The 18,773-nt window shown below is 34.4% G+C and overlaps 1 protein-coding gene across 3 annotated transcripts in view; it reads left to right on the top strand.

Annotated features, from left to right (window-relative positions):
- Window positions 1-18,773, top strand: part of FAR1 (fatty acyl-CoA reductase 1) — a 72,579-nt gene that overhangs the window by 48,187 nt on the left and 5,619 nt on the right. For all 3 annotated transcript variants that reach the window (XM_022555641.3, XM_022555640.3, XM_089915126.1), the window contains 7 exons: window positions 2,101-2,280; window positions 5,214-5,391; window positions 6,419-6,463; window positions 6,587-6,705; window positions 7,623-7,690; window positions 9,191-9,362; window positions 16,516-16,645. In XM_022555641.3, coding sequence (XP_022411349.1) covers window positions 2,101-2,280; window positions 5,214-5,391; window positions 6,419-6,463; window positions 6,587-6,705; window positions 7,623-7,690; window positions 9,191-9,362; window positions 16,516-16,645 — 892 coding nt within the window. The remainder of the gene's footprint in view (window positions 1-2,100; window positions 2,281-5,213; window positions 5,392-6,418; window positions 6,464-6,586; window positions 6,706-7,622; window positions 7,691-9,190; window positions 9,363-16,515; window positions 16,646-18,773) is intronic.

The following is an 18,773-nucleotide window of genomic DNA, read 5'->3' as shown; positions in this document are numbered from 1 at the left end:
CCCTGTGTTCATAGCAGCACTATTTACAATAGCCAAGACATGGAAACAACCTAAATGTCCATCAGCAGATGAATGGATAGGGAAGATGTGGTGGTGGTGGTGGTGGTGGTGTGTGTGTGTGTGTGTGTGTGTGTGTGTGTGTGTGTGTGTGTACACACAGAGAGAGAGAGAGAGAGAGAAATATTACTCAACCATGAAAAAGAATGAAATAACGCCATTTGCAACTACATGGATGGACCTAGAGATTATCATATTACATGAAGTAAGTCAGAAAGAGAAAGACAAATACCATATGATATCACTTATATGCAGAATCTAAAATATGACACAAATGAACTTATCTACAAAACAGACTGACTCACAGACATAGAGAACAGACTTATGGTTGCCAAGGGGTAGGGGCGGGGGAGGGTTGGATTGGGAGTTAGGGACTAGAGGATGCAAATTATTATAGATAGAATGGATAAACAACAAGGCCCTAATGTATACACTGGGAACTATATTTAATATCCTGTAATAAACCATAATGGAAAAGAATATGAAGAAGAATATATATGTATAACTGAATCACTTTGCTGTACATCAGAAGCTAACACAACGTTGGAAATCAAGTATACTTCAATTAAAACACAAAAGCAAAAACACAACCAAAAAACCCAAAAAACAAATTTAAGGAATCTTAATTTCTTTCTGTTTGAAAAATTACGGTTAGAACAAGTTTTTCCTCAGTTAATTTCAGTGGGTTAACTAGATTAATAACTCTGTCATTTCTGTAATCCCTGGTACTTTGTCCTAGTCTCTTTCGGATCAGTTGTATCAGTTTATAGTGTCACCAACAGTGTATTACTTTGCCAGTTTTTTCACAGTATTACTGGTTTGGGGTATTTCAACTTTTTTTCCCTCAAGTAAGTTATAAACAAAAGTATAATAGAAAGCAAAAACTATCCACCCCTTAAGTAATATTTATTGAATGCCTATTTTGGGACTATGTTAAGAATAATGCTGAATACTTGCAAGCTGTTTTGTTTAATTTAACTTTATACAAATCTTAGTAGTTAGTCTCCATTACGTATTCTCCTTTACAGATGAAGAAATTGAGGCCTGAGTGCTTGAATGACTTTACAAGGTCACCTGATCCTAGCTGATAGGCAGGCTAAACCAGGGTTTGAACCCAGGTCTTATTCCAGAGTCTTGTTTTTAATCCTGTTTCACTTCATAATCTATATATTTAAAAAATATTATTCACACAGATTTTCCATGTTTTTATAGTTGTCAGTTATTTAATGGCTGTATTCTTTCGTTGTGATAAGATACCTACTTTATTATACCATTTCATAGTGAATATTTGAGCTCTCTAGGCTTTTGCTATTACTAGATGATGCTTCATCGATTATTTTTCTGCATATATACTTTTGCATTTGTGAAATTATTTACCTCAAATAAACTTCAGGAAGGGAATATATAGATCATCTTGGGGTCTTGCATTTGCCTCTTGTAACAAATGTATTATAACACCCCTTTGAATTTTGTAAGGTAGCCTTAAAAAGGTGTTTGGGTTAATTGCTATAAAGAGAGAAGTAAACATACTTTTACTTGATTATATATTAATATAATTTAATGTTTTTGAGTTTTCTTTGACTGTTTTACCCTTATTGATGACTCTACCATAGTATTTTAAAATTACTCAATGATTCTTACTTCTCCTGGTGGTATAGCCATTCATAAAACAGTATGCTTTCAAAAATCAAGAGGCAAAAGAAGTCTAAAATGACTTCAAAAATGTATGCATAAAAGCCAAAGACTGAAATTATTTGTGTCTATTTCTGGGTAATTTAAAATTTTTAATTTGTGCTTTTATTTTTACAATCCTAATATGAAGTTTATTTTATAATCAGAAAAAGTTTAAACACAGCTGGTAGAATGGTTGTACTTCATGTTGAAATAACACACAAAATCTGAGCTAAGGGATCAGTTGTAAAGAAACAAAAACCTCTTTGTCCCTTTCTGTCTCTGATGCTCTAAAATGGAAATAAGATTTTTTTAACAGGTGAAAAAATGACACAGCTTCCCAATTTTTTATTGTCACTTTTTCTTTTACAGAGATGCTGTTCAGTTAAATGTGATTGCTACACGACAGCTTATTCTGCTTGCACAACAGATGAAGAATCTGGAAGTGTTCATGCATGTATCAACGGCATATGCCTACTGCAATCGAAAGCATATTGATGAAGTAGTCTATCCACCCCCTGTGGATCCCAAGAAGCTGATTGATTCTTTAGAGTACGTTTGTTTGAAATTTATATACATTTGCTTTGACCCCAAACTTTGGATCCGAGTTTATCTATTTACATGTATCTCTTGGTCTGTTTCAGTTTCTATCTCTTTCTCTCTAAATCTCCACCCACGCTTATGTATACATTTACCTCTTCCTTATTCAGCAAATTATTATGTATCTACTGTGTTCTTTTTATTGTATAGATTTGTACCTAAATGACTCTCCATAAAGTCAATGTGTAAAGTCAGTGTAGAGCTTTCACTTTTGACCAGGTGTGATGGTTGGAGGAAAGCCTCTGAACAACTCATCCATGGTATTAGAGTCTCCGTTTTTCCAAGGAATCAATCTTAGCTGCTAAGAAGTGCCTGATATCCATGGAGACTAATGACTGCCTATTTAATAGCAAGGTCTAATTTATTAAAAGATTATCCTTTTTTTTTGCCCAATGGAGTACAGTTGACCCTTGAACAACACGGGCTTGAACTATGTGGGTTCACTTATACACAGATTTTTTTTCAATAAATAAGTACTCTAGTACTACACAGTCTGCAGTTGGTTGAATCTTTTGATGCAGAACCATGATACAGAGGGCTGACTGTAGAGTTATATGTGGATTTTTGACTGCGCAGTCAACGCAGTCAACGCCCCGACCCCATGTTTTTCAAGTGTCAACTGTATATCTGCAGAGAGGCCTTGAATTATTAGGGAATCGGAGGAGTCATGGTCCTTTAATTGATACTCCTAGTGTTGTTGTTTGTCATCTTTCTGAGGACTAGGATCCTGTCATCAATTATTACTTGAGAAATGTTTGCATTTGATGGATACAAATAGGCATAGCCAAGATTTCATTTGCTTCAGCCTTTACTTTCTCATCGAGTGAAACAAACAAACAGGATCAGAGCAAGAATAAATAAAGGGTCTTTTATAGACGATAATTATAGAAAATTCCAGTATCCGTATCTTCACATATTTGTTAATCCTCATATAATATTCCTGTGAGCTTTTTCCTCCTTTATTCTGTTTGCTTTTCGGTCTCTTTTATTCCAAGGAATCCTATTCACGTTCAGCTCTTCAGTTACCATCCCCTGTTTTCTCAGTCGAATTCTTTTCTTCCCAAGGGTGCTACAGAATGTCGGTAGCTCCTTCTCCAAGTTTTCTTCTAAAATAAACACATAAGTCCATTTCTTTAAAGCTTTCCTGGAAATATGAGGAAGTGGACAGATTTGTAAGGAAACTAATAAGTATGGGAGCTTACTGAGACATTCTTATGGCAGTTCCCTGGTTTCTGTTTTCTAATTCGTTTCTTAGATTGTCCCAAATGTCTACCTCATTTTCCTCAGGTCAGTAGGCAGAAGTGTTTAATATCTCTGGGAACAGCTGGGTGTGGAAGTTAATAAATCTTTTTACTTTTTCTCTTATTAGCAGTTTGTATAGCCAGACATCGAAGTTGCTGAGAAAGAGCCTATAACCTTCTAATTCTATTATTTCCTTTCTTTGCTTACAAAGAAATCTGACCAACTGGCCAACAGATAATTTTAGGATAACTCATAGATTGGCTCTGTAAACTCACTCCAGTGATGAGGCTTACTGACTCTAAAAGTCTTTCCTCGGTTTAGCTAGTTTGGTTTTTTTTTGCGGTACGCGGGCCTCTCACCGTTGTGGCCTCTCCTGTTGTGGAGCACAGGCTCCGGATGCACAGGCTCAGCAGCCATGGCTTACAGGCCCAGCCGCTTCGCAGCATGTGGGATCTTCCCGGACTGGGGCATGAACCCGTGTCCCCTGCGTCAGCAGGCGGACTCTCAACTGCTGTGCCACCAGGGAAGCCCTTGTTTTTTTTTTAATATAGCAGCTCTCTCTTCCATTTTTCAAAGTTCATCTCCACTATGGAATTTTTCCTAAGTTGAGTAGCAACCTCCCTTCAATTTTGTTAGTGTTCTTTTCCTTCTACATGCAAAAAGTACTTCTACATACAGAAGAAAGTTTATCTTGATAGTCTCCATTTTATGCATCCTTATCAGTTAGTATGGGTATCATTTGTGCACTGATAGAGTACTTAGTATGCATACAAGTATGCATTGTATTACAGACAGGAAGAAAAACTATCTGAAAACAAGTACATAATGTTTTGGAATTAGAAATTTAGACTGGAAAAGACTATAGAGATCACCTAGCGTATCACCCTCCTCTTCCAGATTATCATAGTAGAACTTTTCTTCAGAGACACTGAGAGAATTGGAGGAATTTTGTGACTTCACAGTAGGTTGCTAATTGAATTTTTATAGCACGGTTCAATTTATTTTTATCATTTACCCCAGTATTTGTTAGTGTTGCTAGTGAGAGCATAACGAGTTTTAGTGCTTCACCTTAAATATTTAGATTACTAGACCTTTTATGTTGATTGTAAATGTATGTTCATTTAAAATATATAATTTACATGTTATGCTGTTATGGTGATTATACACAAATCTGTAATTCCTAATCTGAAACCCTTGGGGCCAGATGTATTTTGGAATTTATTTAGACTTTAGAAAGGAAATATAATCTATGTATTGTGTAATATGAAATAACTTCAACTGGATTCGGGGTAGCACCCCTCATCAAACACATATGAAGTATATGAATACGTACAACTAAATGATGTTTTTTTTAAAAAAAAAGACCATAAATCAGTTCTGATTCACTTTTGCTACCTACCATATGAGTTATTAAAGAACTCTTGGTTTTCAGACCTTTGTGGGTATAGAAACTGGATATAAGAGATAATGGAGTTCTGGTTGATATTTAATGAAAGTAAAGCTAATTTCCATTTTTTTAGTAAAAGTTGTTGTCAGATCACTTGAGTCAGAGCAACAGATATGTTTGAAATATGCAAAGTGTTTTTTCATTTTATAGTAAAACATCCGAAAATATTTTTGCATGCAATTTCTTTGTTTACCAGGTGGATGGATGATGGCCTAGTAAATGACATCACACCAAAATTGATAGGAGACAGACCTAATACATACATATACACAAAAGCATTGGCAGAATATGTTGTACAACAAGAAGGAGCAAAGCTAAATGTGGCGATTGTAAGGCCATCAATTGTTGGTGCCAGTTGGAAAGAACCTTTTCCAGTAAGTTGTTAGAAATCTTTGTAAATAATTGGAATTGGGAATTTTAAGGCATAATTCTGTACAAAAAGAGTTGGCAATTTTTTATGAGCAGGTTTTGTTTACTGAACATGGCTTACTATGGCAAAGTTGTTTCCGTTTGTAGAAAGAGACACTCTTATTGGTACTTTTATTTCTAATGTAATACTGTATGTATACATATGCAGATCAATTTTTAAAATGTTAATTGAAAATTAAATCGAAGGCTATGGTGCTGTCTGGAGTCAAAGGAGACCATGAGTTTTCTTCATGATTGATGAGGGATTGGACTCTGACACGCCAACGTTTGTTGGAGTTTAAAATTCTTTGCAGATTAGTTTCCCTTGCAGAGGTGAAGGAAATAGAGATGAGAATATTCAGATCTTATTTTATTTCATTTGCTTTTTAGTACCAAAAAGAGGCAGGCCTTCCAAGAGGTTGACTCCTCCCTGTATAGATTACAAGCTAAGGAAGATAAGAGATTTCTGTGATCTGCTGTAGAAAAGCAAGGCATTATGGTATTTGTGAATCCCTGAAATAAGAGAAAACATAAGAGATAAATTGATTTAGGAAAAACTTAGGTCTCTGTAATGGTAGTAAATGATAGTATCTCTTCTGTTGCTTTGGCATTATTCTGTTTTATTCAGTAATTTTGAGGAGGATTTACCATTTCCCTCAGTCTCAGGCTGCTGCCTTAGTAAATAGCACAAAATCAAACTTAAACAGTCATCAGTTAGCTAAAATATGTGACAGATATAAAATTCTCTTTGCAGAGAGTTAATGGAAGAGTAGGTACCCCTTTGAAAACTATTTTACTTAGTCATTTGCAATCTCAGAGGAAGACTGCTTCTATTTAAGATGGGGAGAAATATTCTGGCCTGAATCTAGTCTGTTTTTTAGTTTTTAGAAGAAAACTACCAAGTATGTATGTGGAGTTATAGATTTCAAATGATAAATCTCTAGTTTCATAATATTTCTAAGCTCCCTCCCTTTTTTTAATTTTTGGTATTAGGGATGGATTGATAACTTTAATGGACCAAGTGGTCTCTTTATTGCGGTAAGTAAGCCTTTTGTTTTATTGAATATTCTGTACTTTTTTTCTGTTTTCTGTGTATCTGTATATTGTGTATATGTTCTTTGGCTTATATATCTTAAGGTGTTGTTTTTAATTTCAACAAAGGCAGGGAAAGGAATTCTTCGAACAATGCGTGCCTCCAACAATGCCCTTGCAGATCTTGTTCCTGTAGATGTAGTTGTCAACATGAGTCTTGCGGCAGCCTGGTATTCCGGAGTTAATAGGTATATGAGATGACAGTGTCACTTGTTAAATATATAGTAACTGAGATGGGAATACTAATGTTAAATAATCCCTCATAACTGATATTTATCAGTTTATTAACCCATACCAATATTATATAGGCATTATCACTTTAAACTGCAAGAGGTGGTTTAAATAGGCGATGAAGTGGTTCCGTCCGCAATTATTAAGAATTAACATAAATTCTTGTGTACTGCCCACAGGATGGACAAGGTCATTAGAAATTTAAAAAAAAAACATGTTTTTTTTAAAATCCAAACTAGAACTTGGTATAAACTTGGCATATATAAAGAGCTAAAATTCGCAGAGAATGGCTTACATATATCAAACATGCACACTAGAGCACTTCAATCAACTCATGGGCCTCCTTTTAAAAGAGAGTAGTAGCATTTACAGGTAACACCTAAGCCTAAACACCTAAGCTTCTTAATAACTTTTTTTCTAAATAATAAACTGCCCTTACTTTTGAAGTCAGTATTTTATATCTTAAAAAGGAGGGATATGATTATATGAATATATTGTTTCTGGTGAAAGGGAACTCAATTCATAATTGTTTCAGCTAGAGCCTCTGAAAATGGGAAGGAGATAGGAAGAGCTGAGGTTGTTTGTTGTTCTTTTTCCTCGCATGAAAAGCAGACACTCCTGCTAATACAAAGAAGAAAATATGAAGTCTATATTATTTTTTATAAATAATTTTTTTGGTAGAATAGGGAAAAAGGGTAGTGTAAATAGTCGTTCAGGCACAAAAATTAATCCTTTAAAGGTAATATTTTAAATATTCACTGTAGCAGAGGTACCCATCATCCTCATTTCTTCCTACTTAAGTATCATGTAAGATTTAGATTGGTTAAGTTTAGCCTCTTTTTATGTTTCATTGCTTTGATCTTTGTCTTTGCAGACCAAGAAACATCATGGTGTATAATTGTACAACAGGCAGCACTAATCCTTTCCACTGGGGTGAAGTTGGTATGATTTTACCTGTGTTTTTGAATGTTAGAATAAATTTTAATGAACTTAAAATGTTCACTGAGTTTTTACGTTAGAATAACCCATGAGGCATTAAAGCCACCAGTTACCAATTTATTCTTACTTTAATTGCCATGTTAGAATATCTACTAGTACTGCCTTTTGGTCCTTAATAATGTTTCATAAATTTTAAAATATCCTGCTGTATATTCCTTCCTCATCCCACCCTTGTCTGACCCTTACTATTTCTCTGCTGCCATCTGCAGCAACGCCTATAGATACTCGTGGTATGGAAATAATGCTTTTTTCCTCCCTCGTGGGTACTCTCAATCCTGATGTTCCCTGTTCACAGGCAGTATCACTTCCAACTACAAGAGTTGGTATATTATAGGAGATAGCTAGTTGTCCTAAGAGTAATAACTGAAGGAATTAGCAAGTAGAATACATGTTGCCAGAATATTTTCTATTACATTTATTATATCTGTTTAAATTCACAGATTCACAGCAGGTAGTGTATATGCTATGTTACTTGTTTTAGAATAGGAATAGTATAACTTAAAGGCCTACTTAAATTGAATCTTTTTTAAGTTGTTGGTTTATGTTTTCAAATTTAAAGTAAAATGTATTTACAGTGTTGATTTAGTACTAGGTCTTATTTTACCTCTAATTGAACAATTTTTGTTACCCTTGAGGAGCGATTTGATTTTAAAGTAAATCTTTGTCTTTCATCCTCGGGTTTTTTATGGCATTTTTATTTCAATTGAAAGATTGACTGTTAGAGCATATAAGAAAAAGAAAATCTAGGGTGCTTTTAATTTTATGATAATTTGTATTCTTTTAAGAATTTTAAAACACTTTAATGAGTTAGGTTTTTTGTAGTCTTTCATTGTGTTATAAAGTTTAGCAAAAATCAAGTTGAGCTTTATTTTAGTGAATATTCCAGTATACATTTCCATTGAAGTATTAACGTACATGATAATAGATTTGATTATTTTGATATTGCATAACCTAAATAAATTACAACAGAAGTTAATTTGAGGCTGTTTTAAGCTTGTTGATATATGTTAATGTGAGCAACTTAATTATTCACAAGCAAAGGATGATGGTTTCCCTTTTCTTTTTTAAGTAAGTACAGTAATAAGAATCTGGAAAGAGGAACAGAAAGAAAGAAGCTATCATGAGAGGTGAAATATAGAAACTGACATTGTAAACTGATGTAGGTAAAACATTAAAAGGATTCTTAAGAGTGAATTTTAGCAAAAATTCATTCATCTAATTAAAATTCATAAATAGTGGCAGTTCTAAAATCATTTGAGTTCAGCAGTCTAATACCCATATTCTCTTAGCTACTATAGAAAATAGAAAACTTTGTTTTTTAAATGAGCAAACTGTTACATCTTTGGTAAAATATTTTGCTTTGTAAAAACGTGTTTTTGTTTTTTTTTCAAAACTTCATTACATGGTTATTATCAAAGCTGTTACACAACTTTTCTTCCTCAGAATACCATGTAATTTCCACTTTCAAGAGGAATCCTCTCGAACAGGCCTTCAGACGGCCCAATGTAAATCTAACCTCCAATCACCTTTTATATCATTACTGGATTGCTGTAAGCCATAAGGCCCCAGCATTCCTGTATGATATCTACCTCAGGATGACTGGAAGAAGCCCAAGGTAATGGTGACTAGCTCTGTCTTATCTGTTCCTCTGACTGTTAAGCAACCCATGCTTACGCTAAAATGCATATTAACTCTGTTTATGCTTATGATAAGGCTTAATGGCCTTTTGTGAATGAGAAGACTCTTGAATTTAAGAATTTGTCAGAAAAGCGAAGGTAGTGTTATAATTCACTCTGTTCTAAAGTTTGGATGATAAATTATTGTCATGTGCTGAATTCTAGGTCTAACTTCAGGTTATTTTTTCTGAATAACAAATAACATTCAAAATGCTTTGACGCTTATTTTTCCTACAGGATATTATCTAAATCATTCCTTCAAGATGAATCCTTTAAACCAAGTATTCAGGCGCCCCAATATTAAGTTGTATTCCAACAACTTATTGCTTCATTATTGGAAGGGTGTCAGACATACAGTACCTGCATTATTGCTCGATCTTGCACTCAGGTTGACAGGTCAGAAACCGTGGTAAGAAGAATAGCAGTAAATACACTATGTATTGGTAAGGTGGTGGAAGCTTGCTGGAGAGACAAAAAGTCGCTAGCATGAGCTTTACCTTTAGAATTACTAACCTGATTAATCACAATAACAGCCAGGATGCTAGGACATTTCTTAGAAATTAAGCATATTTGGGGAGACTAACTGTGGATCTCATCTGATTGGGCCATTGATCCTCCAGAATCCCATAATATAGGAAATGTCCAGCGTCAAGGTTGTCATTGTTATTATAAGCTGAAATTGAGCCCTTCTCTCCCCGTTAAAAACTTGGAGGTGAGTTTTATAGGGGATTAAGGGTTAAATGTTTTGCTTTAAGTGGATTGTGCAGTTTTATATGAAAAAACCTAGGATGCTTCTAGAAAATTAACTGCTTGAGCTATCTCAGCTTCCTATTCAGCTTATAATATGGTAATTACCGTTTTTGACTAATTTTTAAGGTTGAGAATTTAAAACAAAAGTTAACAAATGGAAAACTTTCTATTATAGTTGTTATGGCCTTTCTTTTCTTTTTTATTGAAACCCCACAAACTTAAATAAAGTAATCCTACTGTCTTTACCACAATTATAGTGAAATATACTATAAAATATTCATTTTTTTAACTACATTGGCATTATAGTGGAGCCTTTGATTAGAGAGTTCAGGATTTGAGTATTTATGTATAAAGAAGATGCTGATTCCAGAACTTTAATCAACTGCTCAAAAAAATAAAAGTGAGGTATCTTCCAGTTATAGTGTATCAGGATCTGAGTTACATGTAGGGAATTTTCTGTGGATTCAGTTGTCTATTATGTTTCTAACCCTGTATGTTAAATATTGAAATACAAGAGAGGTGTTGAATTGAACAACTTTAGAATAGGTAAAGAAATACTCAGTGGAAAGAAGATCCAAAATACATTAAAACTATCTTCAGGTTTTCCTAGAATGATCTGCAAAGTACAGTATTTGTCATTGGCAACATTCTTTCGTGGCTAAAAAGCAGATGTAAATTTATGAGTGATGGCAGTGATGCTGTCTTGATATTAATAAAGTTGTTGCAAATTAGAGCAGAACAATCAAAACTAGGTCAAAAAAGTAAAATAAGTTAAATATATCACAGTGCTTTACACAGAAAATGGGGCTTAGTAAACTTAAAAAATGAAGAGCCAAAGTTTATTAAATAATTTATAGTAGATGTTGCTACATAACAAATCATCTCAAACTTAGTGGCTTAAAACAGCAGTAGTCATTTTACTTCTTTCAGGATCTGGAATTCAGGAAGGAATCCACTGGGCAACTTTGTCTTAGAGGTCTTTCATGTGATTGTGGTCAGATGGAGCTGAAAGGGGGGCGTGCAGTGGAATAGCTGGTATCACTGTCTCTTCATATTGTGTCAGGATCTCTTCATAGAGTCTCTTTGCAAGGTCCAGTGGTAGCCTTAGGGGAATTGGACTACTTACATGGCAACTGAAGGCTTCAAGGAAAAGTGCTTCAGCAGGCAAGGTGGAAGTTACGTGCATTTTCTGACCTACCTAAGGAAATCATGCAGCACTACTTCCACCTCACTCTTTTAGTCACAGGCGAGTCACAGATCCTCCAAGATTGAAGAAGAAGGGATATAGAGAATAGTCAAGATCATCTTGTAAATGAACGGGTGAGATGAAAGGTATTGTTGCAGCCATTTTTGGAAAGTGCAGTCTGCTATAGTCAGGCCTCTGGTGCAAACAATTCATATTCCTCCTACATGGAAAATACTCTTGCCTTTTCCCCCCAAAACCTCTCTGACATCAGCTTGAAGCCAGTGTGGTCAGCGAAATCTGGTAAATTGTGGATGAAGCTCTTTAGGAGTGTTTTTTCAGGTATAGTTCCTCAAGTGTTAATCTGAAAACCTGTGAACTAAAGTGACAGGTTACCTGCTGCCCGTCCACCCAACATATAATAGTGAGACAAGCATAGGAAATACTTTAGACAGTCTTGTTCGAAAGAGAGAAAAAGAGAGGCACGCAGCAATCACTGGTCCATAGCAGTTCTGCATTCCAGCAGGGTCCCGTTTGATGGTTTCTTAGTTACGGCTCATTCCCACTCCCTGGTTGTTTTCTGAGGCTTTTGGCTCTCCCCTCTGAGTCATCCTTCTTTTCCCATAAAAAAATGGCCTGTGTTTGCAACTGAGTAGCCTTTGTACCCTACTTCCTGCCTGTAAAAAGTTGGGAATCTTCAGGGCAGGGATTGGCAAACTTTCTGTAAAGGGCCATATAGTAAATATTTTAGCCTTTGTGAGCCATGGATTCTGTTGTAACTACTTAACTCTGCTGTTAAATGTAGCTTCCATCTTGTAACTACTCAATTCTGCAGCCTTAGGCAATGTGTAAATGAATAAGCATGACTGTGTTCCAATCAGACTTTATTTACAAAAACAGGTGGATTTGGCCCCTAAGCTCTGGTTTGCTGGCCCTTGATCCAGAGGCCTCTTTTCATTTGGTACTGTCTCTGTCCTCTTAAGTGTAAACTCATAGGATTCCTTTTAAAACTGTGTGGGTTTCCCATGTATCTATTTTAAAACAATCCACTCCATTATACCAAAGCCCACATATCTTTTTGAGACATAACCTTCTCTATCTTGGGTTCCTTATGAGGTTGCTGTGGGATAACACCCTTGAATCTTAGATCCTTAGACTCTTACATCCTGCCTCTTAAACAATAGAGCTTATGTAAGACATGTCTTTAACATCTAGAGTGAAACTTTTGTTTGTCTGAAAGGTTCTATGAAGTATACTACCTTAAATCTTTCTGCGGTCCTAACAAAGAATCTTATATTTACATTCTGGATTTTATCTATCCCCAGAAGATGTTTCTTAAAGAATTCCTGGCTGGAAATTTACATTCCTTCCAAATTGCACCCAAACAGATAGTTCATTTTTTAAGATCATCTTTGAGGAAATCTTAGCTAGATCATCGAGTTTATTAGATACATTTTCCATGTGACCACAGGTGACAATTTTGTTCTTTTAACTTCCAACATTATTTTCCTCACTTACCTTGAAACTCTCACCAACAGTTTCCTTAGAGCCCTTTTATTTTTTCCACTAACACTCTTGGTCCTTCCAGGTTTTAGCAGTGGTTTCCAGGGCCTTCCAGTTTCTGTCTGCCCCCTAATCCTAAAGTCAGTACTGCATGTTTAGATTTTTATTATAGCAGTCCCTCACTCCCAGTACTGATATCTGTTCCCATTATTTGTGCTGCATAACAATTTCAGTTCCCATTATTTGTGCTGCATAGCAAATCTTTCAAATTTATTATTTCTTTTTTTAAAAAATTGAGATCTAATTGACATCAACCTTAGTATCTTAAAACAGTAATCATTTCATTTATTGTTCATGATTTCTGTGGGTCAGAAATTCTAGAAGCCTTTGATGGGGTGGTTTTTTCTCAGGATCTTTCAAGTGGTTGCAGTCATAGGGGCTGGAGCAGGTACACTGTAGGAATGGTAAAGGAGAGAAAGGGTACAGAGCAGCTGGGTGGCCAGGCATCTTTCTCTCTTCATATAGTCTCAGAGCCTCTCAATATGGTCTCTACACGTGGACTAATTTGGGCCTCCTCACAGCCTGGCAGCCTCAGGGGGAGTTGGACAGCATACATGACCTCTGAAGGCTTCAAGGGTGAGTATTCCAGTGAGCAAGGCAGAAAGCTACATCACTTTTTCTTACCTCCCCACGGAAGTCACACAGTGTCACTTCCACCTCATTCTTCTTGTATAAGTTACCTTCACCTCTTAATAGGGTGATAATTAAGGTGATATTATAGGTGAACATGTAAGATGGGAGATAATATTTGCAGCCACCTTTGGAAATTAAAATTTGCTACAAATAGGAAACATGAAATAAAGAATCTTCTTACATGAGGTTTGTCCTGTACAAGGCTTCCTAAGTATCAAAGCAGGAATGCTTTGGGAGCCTATACTGTGAAAGCAACAAGAGACACAAAGTTTTTTTATTTAGGCAATATTATAAATGTTAAATATAAATATAGCAAATTTATATTAATTTATATGTAATATAAATTACATATTTACAAATATAAATTATATTTATATTACATTAAATTATATTAAATTAAATTTAAATTTATATAAATTTAAATTAAATTTATATTTGTAAATATGTAATTTATATTATTTAATTTGTTCAGATATTTACTGAGCAAGGTACTGGCCTCTATACCTTATATTGGGGCCTTAATATAATGCCTACTTCTGCATTAAACTAATGTCAGTCATGTCATTCGTGATGTCCAGTTTACTCATTTACATTATTCTGAGTACCAGCTAGATAAAAATCTGACTTACTGTATATCTTGACATAATTTAAAAAGTATACACATCATATGGATTCCTGGTTAATAGTCACTGGGGACTAAGATGCATGATATTATCACATGTAGAAGCAGTATAAATTATTTACTCTAGCTCTTGAAATGTAGTAGATATTTCATCACTCTTAAAATGGTATTTTAAAAAAATGTTTCCATTGTCTTGTTTTTTTTTTGATTATTTAGCTTAACTTTCTCCAGCTTAACTTCTCTGAATATGATATTTTTTTATCTTTGTGATTCTCAGTGGAGGACAATTTTGCCTCCCTCAAGGGACATTGGACAATTTTTGGAGATGTTTTTAGTTATCACAACTGGGGGATGGGTGCTACTAGCATCTAGTGGGTAGAGACCAGGGATGCTGCCGAGCATCTTACAGTGCACAGGACAGCCCCCTACCACAAATAATTATCTGCCCTAAAATGTCTATAGTGCTGAGGTTGAGAAACCCTGGACTAGATGACCGTTAAGATCTTGCCTGCCTCTAAAAGATTGTGATTATTTTTTACAGGTTGCTGTAATAAAGAATAAATACTCAGAACATACATGGCAGTGTAGTCCCAGGCATCTACTCTTACAGCATGTTTAACCAGAGATTGATGGTGCAAAGTTTTAAGTTTCTTTTTATCCCCCATAGTATTCAATCCAGAGTTTTATTGCTTGATAAGTATTCTGTGAACTTCATACATATATGACCTTTCAGATTTCCTTCTCCCCCTCCAATTTTTTATTGTCATTATGGCTGAATCAGTGATTGGTTTTAGGGTAGTTCTGTCACTTGAATGAATCTGAAAATAAGACTAGGTGAGAATTGTCAGTGAAAAAGGAGTTAGGAAGAAAAACTTTTTAGTAAGATGTATGTTGGAAAATCACATTAACTAAATATGTGTATATGTGTGATTCAAGTGTACTATACTGGCTGTGATAGTGGGTGTTAATTACAAATCTGTTAAATCTTTTTGTTGTTTTTTAGAAAAAAATTGCCTAATCTCTTTTCTAAAAGCAGCATGAATTGTTTTTTTTTCCCTTCAAGTACTTTCTATTTGAACTATTCCTGTCCACATTTAGCCTTTGATGCTCAGTAATTCTTTTTGTGTTTAATGGAGGTTTTATTTTGGAATTGCTTCCTTGCATGAAGTACAGTTTTTCTTTACATAGTCCATGTTGCCTCATTTTCTTTCAGTATTCTGGATTTAGGGTTTCTTTCTAAATGTATGTGTCATCAGAATTTCTTAGCTAATGTTACTGTTTTGATTTCCCCCCCCATTTCTAATGTTCTAATTTTCTCCTATTTCCCCCGTTTCTGAAGCCCATAATTTTGGGACTTCTAAACTGCATATAATGCTATTCCTTATTGTGGGACTATAAATAGAATTCTTTTTAAGTATTACTTCACACATAATTTTTCTGTTTACCAGAGGTTAGGAATTTTTGGTGTGTGTTTTGTTTCAAAAAGTTCTTTCTTCCGTTTCTCTACTTATCATAGGTAATTATTATTGTATAGATGTTGCTTTTCTGGTTAGTGTTACGATATCAATGACTTATGGTGAGCCATGATATATAAAATGACAAATTTAAAAACTAAAGCCCTTCACCCATCTAAAAAGAAACAAAAAAAGTATCGAACTCCCTTGTTTCCATAAGGATGGATATTGGGGACTTGGGAAGGTGAGTGAATATCTTGAATATTTTTTTCAGAAAGCTGTCAACATGAGTCATTGATTTCATGGCACGTCCAGACAATCACGGAACCCGTTAGTGTTCAAGAGAAAGTTATTTAAAATATATATAGAGAGTTGACTAAATGGCAAATGAATATTTCTGTATACTTTGCTTCCATGTTGCTGAAGAGTTGAGATTATAATGGAACAGTATGTTATGAATTCACAGATAATCTTAGTAAAATGCAGCTGAACTAAAATGTGGCTTAAGGAACAAAAAGGAAAGGAATACTAATTGAATCCATTTATTTGCTTAGTATTGTATGTAGAAAATTTGAGCTTGAAGTATTGCATTTCCTTTGAAAATTAATTTCATATATCAGCAGAACTCTCTTTAGGCATTTACTGCTGCTTAAATTCAATTACTGCTGCTTAAACTTACTGCTGCTGTATCAAATTCATTTTGGATTTATAGAATGTTCTTCTAAGATGCAGAAATATTCTTATTTCCTGGTGGTTTGGTACACTTATTGAATTACGTGTTACAATTTTATTGTTAATGTCTCAAAATAGAAACTGGTACCCTGGGTGGTGATGAGATTTTTCCCTATCTATGCAAATTATGAATCTCAATTTTTCTTATAATACAGGATGATGAAGACAATAACTCGTCTTCACAAAGCTATGGTGTTTCTTGAATATTTCACAAGTAATTCTTGGGTTTGGAATACTGACAATGTCAATATGTTAATGAATCAACTAAACCCGGAAGATAAAAAGGCAAGTATTTTCTGTTTTATATTAGAAAACAAGTAGCATACTAATTAGAGTATGCTAATTAGCAACCCGAGAAATAATTGAGTATTTTCCCCAACCATTATACAATAAGAAATTTGATCTATTTATAGTCTCCCATTAAAGCTTCAGTCATAATTGGTGGTGATAAAGTTGCTTTATCCTAGAATTTATAATGTAAGTATGAGAGCAGCAGAGGTATTTTCAAAGCATGATTGACATGTTGATTCTCTTTTTCTCTTTAATGTCAGATTCAAAGAGAATTTTGACTTCTTTATGCATTTTCCCCCCAAACACTCTGTTTTCTTTAAGTTTTAAGGAAAACCTTCTCTCAGAAACTGCTTTTGTATACTCTTTTACTTTTTGCCATTCCACATTTTGCTCTCTGTTAGTTTGAAACTAAACTCTGTATTTTCTTTTTAAGGTTACCTTAGGTATTTGAACATGCATACTTAACAAAGTCTAAATTGAGCAATTTCTATAGTCTTCCTTAATAATATTTAGGACCATAAAATGTTTTAGCTCTGATTACCATCCTCATTAACTTATATGGTTATATGTTACTTTAGTTCTCTACTTAAACCTCATAATTAGAAATGATTATTTTGTTCAGTTTTACTGAGATTTAACTATATATTTACTAGAGTCTTTGCTATAAGATCTTCTCTTTAGGGTCATTTTTTTTTCTGCTTGAAATATATCCAGAATACAAGAATATGTTTGAGTAGTAGGTATGTTGGTAGTGAATTCTCAGTTTGTGATTATGTTACATGATTTCAGCACATTAAAGACAACTTTCTTTTTATATTTGTCTTATTTTCTTGGTGTTGAAAAGCCAGTCTAATTTGTGACTGCTTTACAGTATCCTTTCTTAATTTAGCAAGGTCTAATATAATATTGATACTTCTACCTTTTCTTGGATAATGCAAAGGGTAACACCTATCTGCTATGTTGTTATGTTTTTTAATTCTGTATTTATGTTATGTGCCTCACAGTCATTCCTACTGTAGTCTAGTCAATTAGTATTCATATAGATTTACTGGCATAATTGTCCTTTTACTGCTCTTATTTCTTCCTCCATCGTCCATCCTCCTCTAATTATTCCATACTTCAATCTGGAATCATTTTCATTCTGCCTAAAGAGTACCCATTAGTATACTTCTTCTAGTGTGTGTCTTCTATTGATGTCAGTTTGTATCAGTTTTTATTCTTCTGGGACTATTTTTATTTTTCAAAGATATTTATACTGGTATAGAATTCTATGTTAGCAGCTTTCTTTGAGCACTTGGAAGACATCTTCTCATAGTCTTTTGGCTTCTACTGCTTCTTTTCAGAAGTCAGTTGGTCAGACTAATGTTTCTTTGGAGGTAATCCACAGTGCCTTCTCTGGTTTTTAAAAAAATTTTTTCTTTGACTTTCAGCAGTTTTACTCTAATATGTGTAGATATATGTGTGTATATGTGGTATATGTGTGTTTTGAATCTTTGGCTTGGTCTCACCATTTTTGGAAATTTTCCAGCCATTGTCTTTTCAGATACTGCTTCTGTTCTATTCTTTTTCACTCTTCCTATGGGAATACAGTTGCACATATGTGTGACCGTCTCATAATATCTCATATCTTAAGTCTCCATTTCAGTGCGCTGGTACTTTAGTGATTTATTTATGGTAGCTTTTTTATTTTTGGTCTAGAACTTGCTATTTTCAGAAATAATGGTAAATTAAATTGTGAATAATTTATTACACCAAAAAAATTACCTGATTGTGTGTGGAGGAGCACTGAGCAGTGTATAGCCCTCTTATTTTGTCATGAAATAGCATCTTTGTAAGGCTTTCTTTTTCAGATTTATCTACCCTTTTCATCAAATGGCCTACTTAAATTTATCTAAATTCCTAAGCCAGCTTTCATAACATATTCTGTCTCTTGATGTCAATACTATTTCTCTAGGAAAATTAATCTGTGTGGTATGCAGGATGTTCAAAAAGAAGAGATAGTGTAGACAGAAGGAAACTGGAAACAGGTGTATTGTTACATGTATAAAAGGAATACTTAGGTCTATTTGCACAATGGGATTTTGTCGGTTTATCTATTTATTTTTAATGGTGCAGGCTTCTT

Source organism: Delphinapterus leucas, chromosome 7, assembly GCF_059928025.1.
Source record: "Delphinapterus leucas isolate spDelLeu-1000000601 "Yukka" chromosome 7, BTC_Dleu_Yukka2, whole genome shotgun sequence".
Taxonomy (NCBI): Eukaryota; Metazoa; Chordata; class Mammalia; order Artiodactyla; family Monodontidae; genus Delphinapterus; species Delphinapterus leucas.
The sequence above is the reverse complement of the archived record's forward strand: the minus strand, read 5'-3'. Positions and strand labels throughout refer to the sequence as shown.